Raw genomic sequence first — 22,561 nt, forward strand, 5'->3', positions numbered from 1 at the left:
GAGCGCACAATAAAAGATTCCGCAGGTGAAACCCTTGAAAAACACTGTAATTATTAGAAAACACAACGCGTCCGCATGTTACCGGATAGCTGGACAGTGACTGCACTGCATAGAGCTCAGTGGCAGGCATTGATTTAGAATGTACCGGGGGGAGTGTATGTAGAAGCTCAGAGGGGGAAACTCTGATACCGGAACAAAATGGCTTCTATTTTAGAACAGTACGAAAATGAGCTGCAAACTGGTGGAAATTTGCCTTCAAGCAGACAAATTTTGTCAGATGAACCGGTAAGTTGATTTCATTTTTCTGCATCTTTACTCCGTTTTTTTCCACTAAACTATTTGCATGATTGGAACATTCCTATGATAGCAGTCATAAAACTGGACACTGCATCGGACCACTTTAACAACTTGATTGGATTTCTGAATTCTGAATTTTCTTTCACGGGCTTTGAGGAGAAATCTAACCAGCTTTCTGCAACACAAAGTTTTTAAGGTTAAAAAAATAGATTTAAAAATAACCATCAAATGGAGACATGTTGGTACTGACTTAGCTATCATTATCAACCTCCATTCCATTATAGCTTATTTCCACCTAGGGTATTCTCTATTGGTGAAGATAAAGGTTTTTATTCAGGCATATCTAACGACGTTCTCCCTCATCCCTCTCCCCCATACTGATGAAACTTTCATCACCTCACCACGTACCTCACCTCACCTCACCTTCATCACCTCACCACGTACCTCACCTCACCTTCTGTCTTGTATATACATGGCATCTTTAACCATTTTTGTCACCTCTAGATTGCAACTGGTTATGTTGACTTTCGTACAGAGGATGTCCCCATGTTCCGGAGAGAAAAAGTTAACTTCAGGTGTGAAAATGTAACTTGGAACACATTAATGATTTTAAAACTAATAGCTCCCATTATTAGACCAGGTAAAACTGGTGGACGCAGATGACTTATTCATCTGGAGATTGTTAGTCGTTATCTGGACATGCATAAATGGTCTTAATGTATACGTTAAGGAAATTTTAATGAATTTGTTTGTTTTTCACTTTCAGACCACCATCCAGTATCATGGATTTATCAGTCAGCAATAGTACAGTGATAATTGCTCTGAACAACACAGTGATGAGATTGAATCTCATGAACCCAGAAGAACTCGATAGTGAGCTCATTAATAAATGATTTGAAGTAGAAGGGAATTATACCGTACGGGAGGAAAATTTCATCCATTTCCTTGCATGTGCTTCCCCACAAGACACGGCCCCTTCTACCTGCTTGTGAAATAATATTTTTCCTCCTTTTGATGTTTTTCCATTTAGAAATTGAAATATCAAAGAGACATGATGATACTGTTTATAAAGTATTTCAAGATCCAACTGCAAGACATGCAATCATCTGTTTGAGGTCATATGAATCTCTTTATCTGGCCAGAAACAGCAAAAAAACAAAACCTATTCCAAAACTAAAGGTTGTTATTTTCTTAGAATTTTCTAGTTGTTGCTACTGAAGTAGTTACACCAAATCTGGGTGCACATTTTGCAAGCAAATGTAATAGGTAGAGCCAATGCATTTGCAGTACAGTTTGGGATATTACTTTATGGTATTTGGTTTGCATCTAGGGTCATCTTGTAGAGGCTGTGGCTTGGAACAAGACCAGATTAACTGAGACGACCACACAGGCAATTTTGATTGGGACCAACAAGGGTAAGAAGAGATTTGCTTTGAACTCGATCCTAAATTAAATAACAAGGCAGAATCGCATCAATCGTAGATTATCAGTCATTATACCATTTAAACTTTGTTGAATATATATTTCTGGTATATTTTAGGGCTTGTATTGGAAACAGAACTTGACAATGAAGAGAAGTTCTTTCAGGCAGGACTTGAAAAATATTTCCGACAGGTTTGTTCTTCACTTGCAATGTTACAGCAAAATAAAGTGCACTGTCTGTATCGTGAAACATGAAGAAAGAGAATATATCACTAATTAATTTATTATATTTTTCAGCTGCATAACGTAAACAGTGGTGATAAAAATGAACCTATCACGGGATTAATGTTTGATAAGTTTCCAAGATCTGACCGTCTTTATGTTGTTATGGTTACTACAAAAAGGTAAATTAATTTGGACTGACCAGGAGGGAGAATATACCAACTTCTGGTGTTAACTTACACCCATATTAGTTTTTAGCAAAAAATTTCACCCATGTACCATGTCAATCATGTTTTGACAATGTGTGAAATAATGCCTGTTACTTTCTTTCTTTTTTTAGCCGTTTATTTCAGTTTATTGGTGAAATTTCAATGACAGAACCTCCATTATTTCTGTCTTTGTTCAGTCAATTTGAAATTAATCCAGGTTTTTATATTCTTTGTTTGCATATGACATCATAATCTGTCATTCAAGACACCATCTTTCTTGACTACCAAGTTTAATGACTTGTCATGTCATCATCATAAGTTCTGCAACAATCTTTCTCAACAGCCAGTTTCCTTGAGTTGGCATCAGATCAACTTGAATGGAGTCAGTTGGTATTTTATTACACCAAGGCCAGAGGCAATCCAAGTTCCTTTGCTTGGCTAACAGGTATTTGTCTTCATAAGTTGTTAGAAGATGTTGCCACAATAGTTCTTCCTTATAAATAAAGTTAGTTTAGTTTAGGTTTCCTCCTGTAGTAACACTAGATCAATAAAAGATGATCCTTACTGGACTTCTAGGAAGAACAGTTTAGAACTGATAGAGCTATCCAGTATAAATAAAGTTAGTTTAGTTTAGGTTTCCTCCTGTAGTAACACTGGATCAATAAGATATGATCCTAATTACTTCCTATCAGTTTTAAACACTGTATAATTCTGCTAATTCTTTCATTCTTATCTTAAAGAACCAGGCGTTTACTGCGGCAGTCTAAATTTCGACACCCCGCAAGAAACCAGCGGTAGTATCACATCAGAAGCTCGTCTTCTCCCATACGTCACCGCAGACGGCCAGAGCTCCACACCACCAATTGCTTTGGCCCTAACCGAGTTTCATGTTTTACTCCTGTATAAGAACAGGTAAGCTTTGAATCTGCTGATGGAGTGCCAGTTTAAAAGGCGGGGAAAAAACATGTATATAAATCTCACGTTTTTGTCTTGGTACAGTACATGAATCTACTAATTTACCGCTAAACCAGCAAATAAACGTACAAATAAACACAACTCTTGCATTTCCACAGGTTTGAAGCTGTGTGCTTACTGAACGATCAAGTTGTCTTTCAAGATTTACTGCCAGAAAGGGTAAGTTCAACTTTTATTTCATGAGGCGCATTTGCACTTGCATTTTCCTGCGACTTTTGTCTTTTGACGGATGTGAACGAGTAGATAAGTCACGGGTGCTCAGATGAGAGCACATATCAGTGACAGTGGCACATATACATCAGAAAATTATAATTATTTGCTCGTTTGCATCCATCGAAAGATGAAAAATTCCCCCAAACCGGCTTTTAGTCATTATGATGATTGTTAACTTATTACTGCTAGTTTTTAACAAATCTTAACCCGATTTTTTTCACTAACAGCACGGTCATATGCTGGGAATGGTGACTGATCCAGTGAAAAAAACCATTTGGGTTTTCTCAACCGCGGCAATATTTCAATATAATGTCAACAAAGAAACTCGGTAAGACTTAAATGTGACAAAGCTTTTATCAACACGAGTGGGCTCCCTGGCTGTCTTACAGTTTGCAAATTACCTTTTTTTACCAGGCATGTGTGGAAATTATACTTGGACAAAGGAAAGTTTGATGAAGCGGAAGAATATGCTCGTGTTAGTTTTCGACGTGAAATATTTACAGTTTGACTTGCTGTGTTAGTCTGTCTTGCTCTACAAATCAACCTTGCTTGTCAATAGTTGCAATGCATAGAACATGGTGACTCCTGACGTAAACTTTTCTCAATCGTACAAACAAATTAAACCATGTTTATTTTGTTGTTTATATAGGATAATCCCGTGCACACAGATGAAGTCTTGAGAAAGAAAGCTGAAAGCTTTTTCGACAAAAAAGAGTAAGCGATAATAGATCTTAGATAGTGTTAAAAGTGATCTTAAAAGTGTAGCGTTTCTGTTTATTTTCTGGGAGTTTAGTCTATGTATCAAATTGTGACCCCACATATCGGTCCAAAATACGTGACTTTTTTAGCCTTTAGGTGATCTTTTTCACCAGAATTTTTCTGCTTCTGTTTCAATCATAGATATAGGGCGGCTGCCGCTACATTTGCCTTAACTCAGGCATCGTTTGAAGAGGTCGCGTTGAAGTTTATTCAAGTTTCAGAACAAGAATCTTTGAAAGTTTTTTTGGTGAAAAAATTGAACAACATGGACCACAAGGTTAGCGAAATACTTTAACACTGCTTTTTCCTCTTGTTATTTTTTGTATCTTAGCCATTTCTTGTTCGCGGTATAGATCAAATTCATCTTATTTTCAATGTTCAACTAGGATAAAAGTCAAATTACGATGATAGCGATGTGGCTCATTGAACTATATTTAAACGACCTTGGTGAATTGAAAGATAATAGTGACGGAAACGAACAAGAGCTGGAGAGAATGCAGGATGATTTCAGGAAATTATTAGCAACGAGTAAAGTTAAGGTACGTTACACGAATATTAGTGAGATGTTTCACGTTCCCATAACAACAGTTGAGCGATGGGTTTGTGTTTTAAGTGGCATCTATTGAGCAAGATTTTCCATTTTGTTCGTATGCTTGACGTTTCATCACAAGCGTCTTAATGTTGTTTTTTTCCATTTTTGTTGAAGACGTCGCTCGAGGAGAGCAGAAAGACTGCGTACGACCTGATAGCCAGTCATGGCGATGTGGAAAATTTGATCTTTTTGGCAATGTTAATGAAAGGTAATCGCTGGCATTTGCCATTTGACGAACTGTCCCACATGTTCAACTAACCGGAATGCTCCTGCTGTTTTTATATTCAGATTTTGAGCGAGTCATTCATCACCATATTCAGCACGATGATTACCGGGCAGCCTTGGATGTTTTGAAAAAACAGGTTAGCTTATCAACGAATTATAGGATATATTTTAAACACTTGCATCAAAATGTTTTCTGTCTCGTCGACTGTGCAGGCAGTTGTTTAGCCTTAAAAGAGTTCTGAGCTGTTTTGTTAAAGCATAGACAATCCAAAAGGTTAAAGTGATAGTTTATTAATCTTGTTTTTTTGGTTCAGAATGAGCCTGAACTGTATTACAAGTTTTCTCAAGTCCTGATGCAGCATATCCCAGAGGATACGGTCAACGCTTGGATTGAACAAAAGAAAAGACTGGATCCTAAAAAGCTTATTCCAGCTTTGGTTTACTATGATAATAAACAGGATAAAGCTTTAGTATGTTCAGGTTTTATATTATCCCTCACTCTGATGAATATAGTCTTGATGTAGATTTACGATGCTCCCAATAATCCTGTCACTACCCTCGGTGTGAAGCGGTCTGTAGATGTTTCATCCGAAGATAAACCAATTTTGAAGTTTAAACATCTCTAGATCGAGCAAGCTGTACGGTATTTGGACTTCTGTGTGGAAATTCTTGGAGTGCAGGACAAAGCCATACATAACTACTTGCTTTCATTATACGTGAAGCAACAAGACGATGTTTCACTCATCAAATATTTGCAACTCCAGGGACAGGTAGTAGTGTTTGATTTTAAACTACTTCCTCAAAGGATCCAGGTCCTAAACATACATATTTCACCTGTTTTCTTTGCTCTCCTGACAGGATAGAGAGGAGGTCCACTATGACCTGGAGTATGCGCTAAGGTTGTGCTCTGAACATGATCTAAAGAATGCTTGCGTTCATATCTACAGCACAATGGGTCTGTACGAGGAAGCGGTTGACCTGGCATTACTTGTAAGTATTTAGTTTTCTATCTTGCTCATATAGATGATGGATGTATAAACATGGGTTGTCATTTTTGTTTTGAGTAGTTTGATGTTGAGTTGGCGAAGATTCAAGCGAGCAAACCCGAGGACGACGAAGCACTGCAAAAGAAACTTTGGTTGAGAATTGCGAGACATGTTGTTGAGAAGGAGGAGGATGTGAAGAAGTAGGTGGTAGAGGTGATGGTTGGGTATAGTGATGTTAATCATGATGGTAATGGTGGTAATGATGACGGTGATGATGATGATGGTAATGGTGGTGATGATGATGGTGATGATGATGATGGTAATGGTGGTGATGATGATGGTGATGATGATGATGGTAATGGTGGTGATGATGATGGTGATGATGATGATGGTAATGGTAGTGATGATGATGGTGATGATGATGATGGTAATGGTGGTGATGATGATGGTGATGATGATGATGGTAATGGTGGTGATGATGATGGTGATGATGATGGTGATGATGATGATGGTAATGGTAGTGATGATGATGGTGATGATGATGATGATGGTAATGGTGGTGATGATGATGGTGATGATGATAATGGTAATGGTGGTGATGATGATGGTGATGATGATGATGGTAATGGTGGTGATGGTGATGATGATGATGGTAATGGTGGTGATGATGATGGTGATGATGATAATGGTAATGGTGGTGATGATGATGGTGATGATGATGATGGTAATGGTGGTGATGGTGATGATGATGATGGTAATGGTGGTGATGATGATGGTGATGATGATGATGGTAATGGTGGTGGTGATGATGATGATGATGATGATGATTATCATTATCATAGTGGTAATGAGTACCATTTTTCTCATCAAATAATATAGAGCAATGCAATTTCTCAACGATTTTCAACAAATCAAAATCGAAGACATTCTACCATTCTTCCCTGATTTTGTCACTATCGATCACTTCAAGGTATGGGCTGTGTTTAATAATCACTCTGCTGTGGAAAAACGAGCAACTGATTTTAATTGTCTTATTTTTAACAGGACGCAATCTGTTCGTCTCTCGAAGAGTACAACCAGCACATCAATGAACTGAAAAATGAAATGCGGGTTCGTATTTCTCTCCAGTGGATTGTGATATCGCAGGACCCTTTTCACGGCTTCTCACTTGTAAGGAATGCGATTTCCTTTTAGGAAGCGACAGAAAGTGCTGAAAATATCCGACAAGATATACATGAGATGAAAAACAGGTTTTGAAATAAACGTTTTTTTCTCCAAGTCATATTTTTGATACGGGGGGGGGGAGTATTGCCACGGGGGGAGGGGTAATTGCCAGGGGGGAATTGCCAGGAATCTGGTCAGACAACGTTTGAGGTCGAACTTTATCGTTGAACGTATAAAAATTTAAAGTATCATTAATCACCACCTTTCATAATGCTTCCAATTACATTTAACACCATTCTCTTTTCTGACTCTTTTCCTTCCAGATACCGCGTAGTGGAAGCTGAGAAGAAATGTGTTTCGTGTTCATTTCCTTTGCTAACAAGAGCTTTCTATATTTTTCCATGTCATCACGCTTTCCACGCGGATTGTCTTGTCGACGAGGTATTAATAATTATGACCCTTCATTTCTTGAAGATGTGACTGTGTATTAAAATAGTTAATTTTCATAATTTCTTCCAAGGTTCTTCCGCACCTCAGAGGAAAACAGAGGTAAACAAATGAAATTTTGGTTCTTCCTAGAAATCCAGTAAGGATCATCTCTTATTGATCCAGTGTTACTACAGGAGGAAACCTAAACTAAACTAACTTTATTTATACTGCATAGCTCTATCAGTTCTAAACTGTTCTTCCTAGAAATCCAGTAAGGATCATCTCTTATTGATCCAGTGTTACTACAGGAGGAAACCTAAACTAAACTAACTTTATTTATACTGCATAGCTCTATCAGTTCTAAACTGTTCTTCCTAGAAATCCAGTAAGGATCATCTCTTATTGATCCAGTGTTACTACAGGAGGAAACCTAAACTAAACTAACTTTATTTATACTGGATAGTTCTATCAGTTCTAAACTGTTCTTCCTAGAGGTCCAGTAAGGATCATCTCTTATTGATCCAGTGTTACTACAGGAGGAAACCTAAACTAAACTAACTTTATTTATACTGGATAGCTCTATCAGTTCTAAACTGTTCTTCATAGAGGTCCAGTAAGGATCATCTCTTATTGATCCAATGTTACTACAGCAGGAAACCTAAACTAAACTAACTTTATTTATACTGAATAGCTCTATCAGTTCTAAACTGTTCTTCATAGAGGTCCAGTAAGGATCATCTCTTATTGATCCAGTGTTACTACAGGAGAAAACCTAAACTAAACTAACTTTATTTATACTGGATAACTCTATCAGTTCTAAACTGTTCTTCCTAGAGGTCCAGTAAGGATCATCTCTTATTATTGATCCAGTGTTACTACAGGAGGAAACCTAAACTAAACTAACTTTATTTATGCTGGATAGCTCTATCAGTTCTAAACTGTTCTTCCTAGAGGTCCAGTAAGGATCATCTTATTATTGATCCAGTGTTACTACAGGAGGAAACCTAAACTAAACTAACTTTATTTATACTGGATAGCTCTATCAGTTCTAAACTGTTCTTCCTAGAGGCCCAGTAAGGATCATCTCTTATTGATCCAGTGTTACTACAGGAGGAAACCTAAACTAAACTAACTTTATTTATACTGGATAGCTCTATCAGTTCTAAACTGTTCTTCCTAGAGGCCCAGTAAGGATCATCTCTTATTGATCCAGTGTTACTACAGGAGGAAACCTAAACTAAACTAACTTTATTTATACTGGATAGCTCTATCAGTTCTAAACTGTTTCTTCCTAGAGGTCCAGTAAGGATCATCTCTTATTGATCCAGTGTTACTTACAGGAGGAAACCTAAACTAAACTAACTTTATTTATACTGGATAGCTCTATCAGTTCTAAACTGTTCTTCCTAGAGGTCCAGTAAGGATCATCTCTTATCGATCCAGTGTTACTACAGGAGGATACCTTAACTAAACTAACTTTATTTACACTGGATAGCTCTATCAGTTCTAAACTGTTCTTCCTAGAGGTCCAGTAAGGATCATCTCTTATTGATCCAGTGTTATTATGGGATGAAACCTAAACTGAACTAACTTTATTTATACTGGATAGAACTGGATAGCTCTATCAGTTCTAAACTGTTCTTCTTAGAGGTCCAGTAAGGATCATCTCTTATTGATCCAGTGTTACTACAGGAGGAAACCTAAACTAAACTAACTTTATTTACACTGGATAGCTCTATCAGTTCTAAACTGTTCTTCCTAGAGGTCCAGTAAGGATCATCTCTTATTGATCCAGTGTTACTACAGGAGGAAACCTAAACTAAACTAACATAATTATACTGAATAGCTCTATCAGTTCTAAACTGTTCTTCCTAGAGGTCCAGTAAGGATCATCTCTTATTGATCCAGTGTTATTATGGGATGAAACCTAAACTGAACTAACTTTATTTATACTGGATAGAACTGGATAGCTCTATCAGTTCTAAACTGTTCTTCTTAGAGGTCCAGTAAGGATCATCTCTTATTGATCCAGTGTTACTACAGGAGGAAACCTAAACTAAACTAACTTTATTTACACTGGATAGCTCTATCAGTTCTAAACTGTTCTTCCTAGAGGTCCAGTAAGGATCATCTCTTATTGATCCAGTGTTACTACAGGAGGAAACCTAAACTAAACTAACATAATTATACTGAATAGCTCTATCAGTTCTAAACTGTTCTTCCTAGAGGTCCAGTAAGGATCATCTCTTATTGATCCAGTGTTACTACAGGAGGAAACCTAAACTAAACTAACATAATTATACTGAATAGCTCTATCAGTTCTAAACTGTTCTTCCTAGAAATCCAGTAAGGATCATCTCTTATTGATCCAGTGTTACTACAGGAGGAAACCTAAACTAAACTAACATAATTATACTGAATAGCTCTATCAGTTCTAAACTGTTCTTCCTAGAAATCCAGTAAGGATCATCTCTTATTGATCCAGTGTTACTACAGGAGGAAACCTAAACTAAACTAACATAATTATACTGAATAGCTCTATCAGTTCTAAACTGTTCTTCCTAGAGGTCCAGTAAGGATCATCTCTTATTGATCCAGTGTTACTACAGGAGGAAACCTAAACTAAACTAACATAATTATACTGAATAGCTCTATCAGTTCTAAACTGTTCTTCCTAGAGGTCCAGTAAGGATCATCTCTTATTGATCCAGTGTTACTACAGGAGGAAACCTAAACTAAACTAACTTTATTTATACTGAATAGTTCTATCAGTTCTAAACTGTTCTTCCTAGAGGTCCAGTAAGGATCATCTCTTATTGATCCAGTGTTACTACAGGAGGAAACCTAAACTAAACTAACATAATTATACTGAATAGCTCTATCAGTTCTAAACTGTTCTTCCTAGAGGTCCAGTAAGGATCATCTCTTATTGATCCAGTGTTACTACAGGAGGAAACCTAAACTAAACTAACATAATTATACTGAATAGCTCTATCAGTTCTAAACTGTTCTTCCTAGAAATCCAGTAAGGATCATCTCTTATTGATCCAGTGTTACTACAGGAGGAAACCTAAACTAAACTAACATAATTATACTGAATAGCTCTATCAGTTCTAAACTGTTCTTCCTAGAAATCCAGTAAGGATCATCTCTTATTGATCCAGTGTTACTACAGGAGGAAACCTAAACTAAACTAACATAATTATACTGAATAGCTCTATCAGTTCTAAACTGTTCTTCCTAGAGGTCCAGTAAGGATCATCTCTTATTGATCCAGTGTTACTACAGGAGGAAACCTAAACTAAACTAACATAATTATACTGAATAGCTCTATCAGTTCTAAACTGTTCTTCCTAGAGGTCCAGTAAGGATCATCTCTTATTGATCCAGTGTTACTACAGGAGGAAACCTAAACTAAACTAACTCTATTTATACTGCATAGCTCTATCTGTTCTAAACTGTTCTTCCTAGAGATGAATACCTGTATCGTTTTTATTAGGGCGAAACTTGAGCTCATTAGGAAAAGGTTATATCAGACCGGCGGCGACCCAAGTCCAAGACCTGGCAGTCGAAATCGAGAAAATGATCCAAGAATAGCGCCTGAAGATTCTATTGAAAAATTAAGGGTGATTAACGTCATCGATATGTTGTTTTGACCTTTTCAAAACTTTGCTGGAAACATATTTTCTTTCTTTGCCAAACATGAAACAATGTTTCCTGATATGCCCACATTTAGGAATGTTTCGTGTTATGCCCACATTCAGGAAACGTGCGTGGGAAAATTAGTTTCCTGGTTCGTTGAAGACGGGGAACATTGAAAGAGAACACTTGGTTAAGAAATGCTTTTCATTGTTTCAGGCTGACCAAGATGAACTTGTTGCTTCTGAATGTGTTATGTGCGGGGAGTTCATGATCAGATCCATCGACCAGCCATTCATAAATCCAGATGAAGACGCTTTGGAGAGTTGGAAATAAACCTTGCAGTAGTCTATTTGTTCCAGGTTGTTCTTATGTTTTAACCCGACTACAATTTTTGCTACAGCTCTATCGAAAGTGCACGTGTGATTTTGGAAACTGAAAACCAACTTTAAAGTGAAAGAAATGCTTTATTTATAGACACAAATGCTATATTTAGCATAAGAATAATAATTACAATCTTGCCCAAATTGGATTACAACAACTATAATATAATATGTAGATAGATATTCAAAATGTGATATATTATGATTAATTGTATACCGACGGTGTAAAGTATGTGATTTTAACAAGGTGGATTTCATTCTTTCATGGCATTTCAAAGAGATCCACTTCATCAATTTCTCGTTTGACCTACTAAAGATTGGTTTCAGCTCAGCTAATTGTTATAATTTGTTGACAACTTTGTCACGACTCAAGTCATGAGTTAGTTAAAAAAAAATACCAGATTTGATGATGGTTGTGCGAATTTTCCTATAGGACAAAAATTTTGATAAAAACATGAAAGAAATTTAGCAAAATTTGGGGGGATTCTGTAAATAACGAATAAAACTATCAAAGATAAATCAGATAATGTGTGCTATGGTATTGTATTTGAACTGTTTTATAACATCAATACAGTCCTATTCAGATCAGAGTATCTTTCCCGATCTCAGCCGAATATGCGCCGAACTACGCCGAATTGCGTCGAGCGGAAACGATCATCGCGTAAAGGATGTGATTATATATTTTCGATTAGGAAAAAGAACACATAATAGTCAGGGAATCACCAAAAGTTGAGGCTTTCGCCACAATGGCGAGTAGTGGCCGCAAACGAAGGCTTGTTTCAAGCCTGGATGGTGAAATCTTAGAGAGATTATCAATGAAATTGAATCCTAGGATGCTGATGAAGGATTATCAATCTTTGGCTGGACGTTTTAAATATACGTACGAATACATACGAAATTTTGCTCGTGAACGCGATCCAACTTTGGCACTTCTGCAGCATTGGTGGTCATCAAAGAGAGGCAGAGAAAAAACAGTGACTGTTCTTATAGAACATCTGTCTGATATGGAGAGGGATGATTGTGTAGATTTACTAAGGCCGTACGAATTTCACAGTAAGTACAAATAAATATTGTATTTTTGCGTTCGTTTATACTTGAGAATCTAAGCTATTTAATAGAAAGCATTCAATGCGCTTTGCGAATTCTTCGTGCCGATTTCAGCGAATGTTTTTTGACTGGCATACGATGTATTCGCCATCTGCCTACATCGCGAACATGACTGTGTTCGGTGTTAACATGCAGTGGAAGCTAAAATCGGCACGGCAAATAACGTAAAACGTAGCATGTTTGCCCGCTCAGGACGTGCCATGACATGTCGTGGCTGTAACAATTAGTAGACATACATGTTTGTTTACCGAAAGCTCAAGTCAACGCACTTACTACGTTTTGTAGTAAGCGCTGTTTAAAAACCTTTCCCTCATCAGTTAAAATAAGAAATCCTTTGTAACCTGGGTAAAATCTTATTTCTTGAACTCCCAGCAAGGCAACATTCGCAGCGCTTCTTATCAGATTGCGAACTGCGATAATCTTGTCAGAATCGAATTGATAAATAACTTTAATGGTACCATGTATGAATTTGCCAAATTCTTAGACATTGTTTTTGCAGCCTTGGGTAAACATATTGTAAAGCGAGCTCCATAATTTAGATTGTTTCATGGTTGGCTGTTCATTTCAGAGTATTCTAGCATCACCATACAGTATTCTGTTAATGTAATCATGGTCTGTTATATTCATGTTATGAATATGAATAAGTTATTAAATTGGTGTTACCGATAGCTCATTATTGTCACACGGGGTAGAATTACATGGTTTTTATACACGTTCGGTGAAATGATCTATGTTGGATCTTTGTTAGAATGCTTCAGAGGATTGTACGAATTCTCCCGAGTGCACAAGCTAGTTTACTACGAGCAAGTGCGAAATATGAAATCCGCGTTTCGCACATATGGGAAATGTCAATCAGTGTATTATTTATAAAACATTGAAATATTGCCTGAAGCGTGCGTGGCGTTCCAGACAGGCTGAGGTAGATTAACGTTGATCAAATGCGGTTTTCCTATCGTTTTTCTTTGCAAACTTCCGCATAATGTCAGGGAAACATAATACTGTACATACGTAAGATTTTTTACACTTTTTATGCTGCAATAAATACCCACTTGGCTGACTTTCAAACGTGGCAAAATGCGGCAAACTTGCGTGCTAATTGGATTCTCGGAGTTATTTTAAAATTTTCAAAAAATTCCAAGCGCTGTTCTCCGAGATTTTTGTATTGTAATTAGCCTTGTTGTTTTAGTGTCCTGCGGTGCAGAACGCTGTGGATTGGTACGCTTCGTTTCGACAATAGTGGTGATCTCAACTAATCTGTTAACGCCTTCAAAATCGCGCGTAAGGCGCAGTTGTATCATCAATACTCAATAGAGTGTTCTTTAGTATGAGAATATTGGCTTGTAAAGTTTCAGGTTCTTAAACATCGAGTTTGATTCTTGTCAACAGCATGCTTGAACATGCTGTATTAGCATTCATATTGTGCTGCTGACTGCACCTTTCTTTGCTGAAGCGCACAGAGTTTTAGGAAAAGTCATCCAGGTCTCTGGGTTTATATTTTGGCGCCGATTTGCTTTGCTCGCAGCAAAGGTTGCTAACTTCATAACATATGACACCTCAAGTGGGAAAGGACCCTCTTTAAGTGTTGTGTTTTCTGTCTGAGCCACTTAAATGGACTTGATGATAGGATCTGGTCAGACAAACCATGGCAACAGTTTTGCCAAATACTACCAACCCTGAAGCTCCCTAACTCACAAAAATTAGACACAAGCTGGCATAGCTTTTTTCTTAAAGTATTACTTGCATTGAACAAGCACATTTGAGATATGATCAAGAATATAATTCAATCTACTCAGTTTTATTGACCTTGAACCCCCATTTGTGGGACAGTTCCCCTTAGCAATCACACATTCAGTCATGCTATCAAAGAACAAACTCTCAATCTCTTAGAATGATACTATAATTGGTATTTCCCCTTGACCCACCTTCCCTCTCTGTATCTAGAAATGCTAAACTTTTGCTCAGCAGTAATGCTTCAAAACCTTTTAAAACATTTTTAGACTCACATGAAGCTTCAGAATTGGATGAGCGACCAGTCATTCCTGGGGCAATAGGTAATTACATTTATATCATTCATCACCACCAATAATGCACTTGAATCTTGATTATTTCTTAGTTTGGATTGTAGCTGCATGATGGATAGATTATGTTCATTTTAATTTTGATTAATTGAAGCTTTATGAAATGGCTTTTTTTATTCCTTTTAGACCTGAACCTTAATCCTTATAATCCGTATTTCCCCCTGAAAGATGATCTTCAAGGACATGCAAGTCAACATGGAACGAAAAAGCCAGGTTTGTAGTGTAGGGCTTTTCTGTAAGCTGCGATATTTAATACCATGTGTTGGTAGAAAGACTACCAAATGTACCTGTGAAGAAAACAAATAAGAAAAAGACAAAATTATTACCAGATGAATTGCCGTAACCGAGCAAATACCTGATGGAGCTTCCATATGGGTGTTCCGTCAAGATGGTTTTACTTTCTGCTGGTACTTGAGTGCCTGTAAGTGCTTGATTATAAACTGACATCAAACCTTTCCAGATTGCCGAGAGGATGAACGTCATCAGACAAATTCCAATTCTTTTGGTGCGAATGCTGTAGAGTTTGATCATCAACAACAGACATGTGCCAGTCCTCAGGGGGGGAATCACAGATGCCAATGGCCTGGATTGGACCCTGCTGGTTATAATCAACTGAATGAAAAAATGTTCAACATGAAAGTGCATGAGAATTACAATTATAATTATCCTGGTATGTGGGTAATTTATACCTTTACGAATATACCTGTGAACTGAAGTAAATTAGGAGGCAATCATTATCAATTATTAACGCCTTATGCCCCCCGTTATCTGTCAAATGTAAAGTTCCACTTCTAGTCCTCCACTTTTTGAGCAGTCCCTTAGATATTATTGTGGATTCATTAGTGAAATTTTTGAGGTCCATATGTTCAAATTATTTTATTTTCATTTGAATTAATAAATCCATTTTGTCTTGATTTAAGCTAAAAGATAAATGTGGGCAAAGAAATGAGTTGTTCATTCTCTTGTAGTAATAATGATCATTATTGATCATTATTGATTTATTTTAACAGAAAACCCTTCAGCAATGATACCAAACACATCATCTATGATGCCAAGTACATCATCTATGATGCCAAACACATCATCTATGATGCCAAGCACATCATCTATGATGCCAAGCACTTCATCCTCCTTTTCAAATGGAATGAATCCTGCAAGTAAGCTGTGTTCTATAGCAGTTAAAGCCTAAATGCCTGCCTTTTTAATCTGCGATTTATTTTGAAATAAAAATGATCATATTCCTCTTCCAGGTGTGTCAAGCTCCATGGATAGTTTGCAATTTGAAAAGCATTTTACAGAGAATGAATATGGTGTGTATTTCTGATCCTATGTGCAGTATTGACAGTGTGACAGTACTTGCAAATGTTACGTTTATGTTAGAGGTAAAGTGTTAATAAAATACCCTAAACTTCTTTTTTTTTATAGTTGTACTAAAGCCTGTGAGTAGACCACAATACCAAGGCCCTGACCCCCCACAATTAAACAGAACGAATGGCAACATGTTCACCTCTCCGTCAGCTGATGAATTTCATGGTGCAAGAAGAGATCTCAGGTTACAAGGGGGACATCACTTTCAGGCACAACCGCTGGATGGGTCATCCACAAACTCGAGTATACCAGGGATGCAGAATGACTTTATGGGATCACCGGAATGGTTCATGGAGGGTAACAGGGATTATTATGACAACCAGTTCAAGAAAACAGGTGGTAATATGAGGTTTTCACAGATGGACTATATGGGATATGAGAGCACTGCAACAGCTGGTTCCCATTCTTTTACAGGTAGATATTTTGAGACGGTTTATGCAGGAGGAATTAAATCCTAGCTTGAAAAAGATCAGAAAGCAACTTAGATATAGTTGATTCCCTATAAATAACAAGAGTTCAGATTGTTCCACAACAAGTTTCATTACATGGCAATTTTTGTCTGTTCAGCGGCTGCAGACAAAGTTGCATTAGTGATTGGGAATCAAGATTACGACCACCACAAGCTACGTGGTTTGCTGTATCCAGAGCAGGATGCTGCTGATGTTGCCAGTGCTTTGACATCACTTAATTTTAAAGTAAGATAATGCAGGATTGATTGTGCTAGAATAACTCAGATCTGAACTGTTCTTCCTAGAGGTCCAGTAAGGATCATCTCTTATTGATCCAGTGTTGCTACACAAGGAAACCTAAACTAAACTTACTTTATTTATACTGAATAGCTTTATCAGTTCTACACTGTTCTTCCTAGAGGTCCAGTAAGGATCATCTCTTATTGATCCAGTGTTACTACAGGAGGAAACCTAAACTAAACTTACTTTATTTATACTGAATAGCTTTATCAGTTCTACACTGTTCTTCCTAAAGGTCCAGTAAGGATCATCTCTTATTGATCCAGTGTTACTACAAGAGGAAACCTAAACTAAACTAACTTTATTTATACTGAATAGCTTTATCAGTTCTACACTGTTCTTCCTAGAGGTCCAGTAAGGATCATCTCTTATTGATCCAGTGTTACTACAAGAGGAAACCTAAACTAAACTAACTTTATTTATACTGGATAGCTCTATCAGTTCTAAACTGTTCTTCCTAGAGGTCCAGTAAGGATCATCTCTTATTGATCCAGTGTTACTACAAGAGGAAACCTAAACTAATCTAACTTTATTTATACTGGATAACTCTATCAGTTCTTAACTGTTCTTCCTAGAGGTCCAGTAAGGATCATCTCTTATTGATCCAGTGTTACTACAAGAGGAAACCTAAACTAAACTAACTTTATTTATACTGGATAGCTCTATCAGTTCTAAACTGTTCTTCCTAGAGGTCCAGTAAGGATCATCTCTTATTGATCCAGTGTTACTACAGGAGGAATGTATATTTCACTTTTTAGGTAATTTCGTTGGTGAACCTAACTTTAAGTGAGATGCGAACGGCGATGTTGGCGTTTTGCTGTTTACTGGGTAAGTTTGACAAGTGGTTTCCCTTCAGTTGCCCTTTCGCTATCCTAAGATTTCGTACCAAATGTAATCATGTCAATGATTGTGGTTCCATTCGCAATGTCAGTCCTATAATGTGGCGATGATCCGTGTAGGTCGTGGGGTCTATGGTGTTGTTTACTACGCTGGTCATGGTTATGAAGATAACGGTGAGAATTACCTCTTGCCGGTCGACTCTGATCTCAAATATAACAGGGAACACAGTCTAAGGACTCAAGAGATACTGGAAGCGATGCAACAATGCGAAACGTCATTAAATCTTCTCATTATTGATGCTTGTCGAGTCAGGTAACTGAAGACACGCTTACATTTGCAATTTTTAAACCAGGTCATTTTTGAGGTATTCATTGTTCATTAGAGCGGTGATTTTCATTCAGGTTGAATTTTTTGATCAAACGAAATTTTTGAATTGGAGAATTCGACGGTAGCGAATTCCATAAAGTGGGCACAATTGCAGGGAAAATCATGCCAGAAATTTCGTTTCATCCAAAATTCAGCCTAGTGGTAAACCATCTTTATGCTGTGGTAGTCTGCATGTCGAGAATTAGCCTCCAAATGTGATCCTCAACAAGTCACATAGTTTTCATGGTATATTTGTATTTTGACCAAGTTAAGAAATCCAAATGACTCACACCGTCAGATAGCACACGGGCTATAAATTACTCTCTCTCGCTCACAGTTCCTCACTCACTGAATGTCTCAGTCCAACGAACTCTCTCGGTCTCGTGACCACACCACATACACCTTCATCCTATCAATCACTGTTACATAACTAGAATATAATTAAGCAAAGGAAACATTTGTCTTTATAATCATCTTATCTGTCAGTTCCCGACACGCATATAGAATCCTGAAATTTTGTCGAAACGATTCGACTTTCGTGTATAATGACGCGATCTTTTTTTCATAGTTTACCAAACAAATCTGGCCCGAAATTTGTTCCTAGAATTAAGCGGAGCGCAGCTGGAAACAACATCTTTGCCTATTCTTGGTGAGTTACTGGAACCACGCTTCTGGAAGACGCTCGATCCTCGCCTGTCCATTGTACTTGATATTTGTTCAAATGATAACCGAAAAGTGTTTAATTTTGTAACGTACGTTGCCAATATTGCATTGTTTCATAGGAAATAGTGAAATTACATTTGCAATGGACGCTTTTTTCAAAATTAGACTCCCGGCGTGAATTCTCGCTCAAGTCACTGGGTATTGATTCATCGAGTATTCTGTGTTATTTTTCAGTTGTAGCCAGCAGGAATCTTTGGAATCCTTTAACAGCCGAAACGGCATATACTGCACGCATTTGCTGCGCCGATTGAGAGAGAATAGAAGAGTTGAGAATATCCTCATGGACGTTGCCACAGGTATACCAATGTTGTTTTTGATATCGAAATCACGAATTTCTAAATGTCATTCGGTTTTTGTGGCTAGTACTCCGGCGAATGATATCTCATGATCTTTACCACTGAGCGACATTGCTTTTAGTTAGAATAGAAGGGAAAATGTCAACCATTGTAACAAAAAAGTACTCTCAATTTGCCCACAGAAGTGCTTTAGTTCGCACGAGAAGCACTTTCAAAACTTGATGCCAACAAGACAATGATAGCCGTTTGTAAAATATAATCATTCTCGGAGATTTATGAACATTTCAGCTTAGAGTATGTTCTCTTGTGTTGTGTAGATTTTGCTCGAAGCTATACCATACCGCAGCGGCCATGCATAGAGACAGACTCAAAAGCAGATTTCAGATTAACCGACCCCATTCACCCAGAAATCATGGAAAAGGATTTCAGCGAAAGATGTCGCCGCTGGCAGGAGGCGAAATGTAAGAATTCTTCTTGAACTTATCAAAACTGTTTTCTCTCAAGATCTTGTAATGGTAATCTCTTATTGATCCAGTGTTACTACAGGAAGAAACCTAAACTAAACTAACTTTATTTATACCGGATAGCTCTATCAGTTCTAAACTGTCCTTCCTAGAGGTCCAGTAAGGATCATCTCTTATTGATCCTGTGTTACTACAGGAGGAAACCTAAACTAAACTAACTTTATTTATACTGGATAGCTCTATCAGTTCTAAACTGTTCTTCCTAGAGGTCCAGTAAGGATCATCTCTTATTGATCCAGTGTTACTACAGGAGGAAACCTAGACTAAACTAACTTTATTAATACTGGATAGTTCTATCAGTTCTAATCTGTTCTTCCTAGAGGATCACCTTTTCCGAGTATTAATAACAACGTTTACAACTCTACAGGTATGCCACACGACTTCTCCCTACCAGCAGCAAGTTTGCAGATTTTGCTATCCTTCCACTCCCCTCACAGCAATATCCTGAGCGTCTCTGTCATGACAAAGAAGAGAATGGAAAAATGTGTTGAAGAATTTCACCTTGAGCTGGAGACAGTCAGCGTAAATACCAAACTTGTATTAATGATGCTGCATAATTTAGTAGTTCAAACGTAATTCTGAACACAAAATATGTTCATTTCAGCCTCTTGTCTGTGTACAAAACGCGTGCGACGATAAGAAATCTGGTGATGTTATATGCAGACAACAATTTGAAATTAAGAATATCCAAAAACACATTAAATTACAGGTACGAGAACACTAGGAACAGCTTTCTGTGGAAAGCTTTATGATCCCTATTCTACCCTTTGTGATCCCCATTCTACCCTTTATGATCCCTATTCTACTTTTTGTGATCCTCATTCTACCCTTTGCGATTCCCATTCTACCCTTTGTGATCCCCATTCTTCCCTTTGTGATTCCTATTCTACTTTTTGTGATCCCCATTCTACCCTTTGTGATTCCCATTCTACCCTTTGTGATCCCTATTCTACCCTTTGTGATCCCTATTCTACCCTTTGTGATCCCTATTCTACTCTTTGTGATCCCTATTCTACCCTTTGTGATCCCCATTCTACCTTTTGTGATCCCTATTCTACCCTTTGTGATCCCTATTCTACCCTTTGTGATCCCTATTCTACCCTTTGTGATCCCTATTCTACCCTTTGTGATACGTATTCTCCCCTTTGTGATACCTATTCTACCCTTTATGATCCCTATTTTATATTTTTTCTACATTCTAACGCAGGGCTCAGTGATGCTCACAGTCCGAGCGATGTTCAAAGAAGACGGCAATCTTTGTCACTATGAAAAAGAAGTTGATCTTGGGTGGCCTTTGGTCTCGTCGATCACGTGTTTATGGGATAATTGGTTGCTTGGTGACCGCTGTAAGATGACAGCAGTGTGACACCGGGAGTTTTAAACACCGGGCATATTAACCCCAGAATATCGTTCCTGGATGTTTTACACTGGGTGTTGGGACAGCGGTGTGACGTCGGAAGTTTTATTCCTGATGTTTAACACCTGAATTTTACCCTTGGATGATTTACACCGTATGTTAGTTACCGGAAGATTGACATCGGAAATTAACACCCCGGATCATCGACCACCGAGATTTGAATATACCGTCCCTCAATCAAGAAGGATAACCCTCGGATTCAAGGTTACAAATCCAATATATCGTAATAGAATGTTGCAAAATAGTACCCTGGAAATAGGAAAATATATCCCAGACTCCTGACGATGAATTATCCAAAAAAAAACTAGCAACAGTTCTGTTTCTCCTGTGGTTATTCACAGTAAGAACACAGGATAATGAAGTAGAGAAGAAGTCGCCTGGGTTCTAGCCTTGCAATGATCATGACAAGCAATACGCCAAACACTGTTAGTATATCAATGTGTTGTTAAATTTTGAAGAATAGACGCTTCCCGAATTTGCAAGGTTCCCCACAAAACAATAGTCAGAGAACGAGCGGAGCTGTCAATGTTACCTAATATTCGTAAATAGGTTCGTTTTCACTGCCAAATTCAGAAAGTGTCTATTACTTTGAACTTATAAATATCTCGTTTTTCTTGAGATACAAAACAATCTTCGATCCTGGGATCGAGTATAATTTAATTTTAGGGGTACTTCATGCAGACGGTGATATAGGGAGTGTCTGATGAGCCCGCGTGTTCCGTTATGGCGTAGCAATGTTGTATAGTTGTAGAGCCATAATCTTTTGATAAGATTGCTAGTATTTATTTTAGTCCACGACTAACTACATTTGATGGCATCCATCGATATTTGTAAATATAGAAATTTCCTTCTCGGAAGATCGCATTGCACGTTGGGTGATGTCTGCTTCCACTGCGCAATTCTAAATATCCCCCCCGTTAGCATTTCACTGTCACTATTACATTCCCTTCATTGTCTCCTGGAGATTTCCACCCAGAAAATGAGCGCAAAATAAAACCACAGTTTCATTGTTGTTTCATTCCAACATTACCATGATTTCACCTCAATTGCACGTATTTCCAATGTTGGAAATATATTCAAATAACCAATATTTTTGTTTAAGAATTGCACAGCTGGTGGCAAGCACTAAACTGACGTTTTACAGCTTAACTTTTAAGTCGATAAGCAAACTGTAAATTAGTTCAGTTTTATAGATACGTGAAAATATAAGCACCAATGCTGAATTTTTACAAGTTTTTAATGTCTCAAAAATGCTTTGATTTTTTGATGCAAAGTTTTAAGAGGATGCTGCTCCTTGGCTTGGAGCAATTGGAGTATCATCAATCAGCCTGTCGCCAATGGTATATTAGAAACTGTTCCTATGACTCCAAGAGTGTTCATATTTTGATCATTACTGAGTATCATTGCCCTCTGGTATGGAGGTACTTTAGGAGTAATCATGGGAAGTGGGGGATAGACATTTGTTTTGAGGGTAGGGGTATGGGAATCTCTTCCCCCCCCGAGATATTTGCGGTCTGCGTCGCGCATGGCAATCACTCACATCTCACATTACAGTGAACTGCTCACATATAACGATAT

At 37.7% G+C, this 22,561-nt stretch overlaps 2 protein-coding genes across 3 annotated transcripts; both read left to right on the top strand.

The window, feature by feature from the left end:
- The first annotated feature begins 154 nt into the window (after positions 1-154).
- On the top strand, positions 155-12,033 carry LOC114523255 (vacuolar protein sorting-associated protein 18 homolog). The gene is made up of 29 exons (XM_028544120.1): positions 155-285; positions 802-872; positions 1,064-1,170; positions 1,328-1,476; positions 1,628-1,712; positions 1,838-1,911; positions 2,017-2,123; positions 2,282-2,367; positions 2,494-2,595; positions 2,891-3,062; positions 3,224-3,284; positions 3,566-3,666; positions 3,753-3,813; positions 3,988-4,052; positions 4,239-4,374; positions 4,484-4,636; positions 4,804-4,897; positions 4,978-5,051; positions 5,229-5,384; positions 5,541-5,684; positions 5,773-5,904; positions 5,982-6,100; positions 6,780-6,870; positions 6,945-7,010; positions 7,095-7,150; positions 7,388-7,505; positions 7,585-7,613; positions 10,993-11,119; positions 11,352-12,033. Exons 1-29 carry the CDS (start codon positions 199-201, stop codon positions 11,466-11,468), a joined length of 2,940 nt encoding a protein of 979 aa, XP_028399921.1. The 5' UTR covers positions 155-198; the 3' UTR covers positions 11,469-12,033.
- Positions 12,034-12,216: 183 nt separating this feature from the next.
- Positions 12,217-22,187, top strand: LOC114523172. Of its 2 annotated transcripts, XM_028544036.1 has the most exons (17): positions 12,217-12,568; positions 14,620-14,673; positions 14,827-14,913; positions 15,161-15,370; positions 15,711-15,759; positions 15,802-15,857; positions 15,951-16,010; positions 16,126-16,482; positions 16,636-16,763; positions 17,576-17,645; positions 17,777-17,969; positions 18,592-18,672; positions 18,921-19,042; positions 19,360-19,503; positions 19,934-20,088; positions 20,171-20,275; positions 20,774-22,187. In XM_028544036.1, the coding sequence occupies exons 1-17, from the start codon at positions 12,262-12,264 to the stop codon at positions 20,930-20,932; spliced, it is 2,337 nt and encodes a 778-aa protein (XP_028399837.1). In that variant the 5' UTR covers positions 12,217-12,261; the 3' UTR covers positions 20,933-22,187. The 2 variants fall into 2 exon arrangements, with proteins under 2 accessions (XP_028399837.1, XP_028399835.1); XM_028544034.1 differs by having other exon boundaries at positions 15,711-15,857.
- The last annotated feature ends 374 nt before the right edge of the window (positions 22,188-22,561 follow it).

This window comes from Dendronephthya gigantea, unplaced genomic scaffold (genome assembly GCF_004324835.1).
Source record: "Dendronephthya gigantea isolate DGI-Jeju-01 unplaced genomic scaffold, DenGig_1.0 000026F, whole genome shotgun sequence".
Lineage (NCBI taxonomy): Eukaryota > Metazoa > Cnidaria > Anthozoa > Malacalcyonacea > Nephtheidae > Dendronephthya > Dendronephthya gigantea.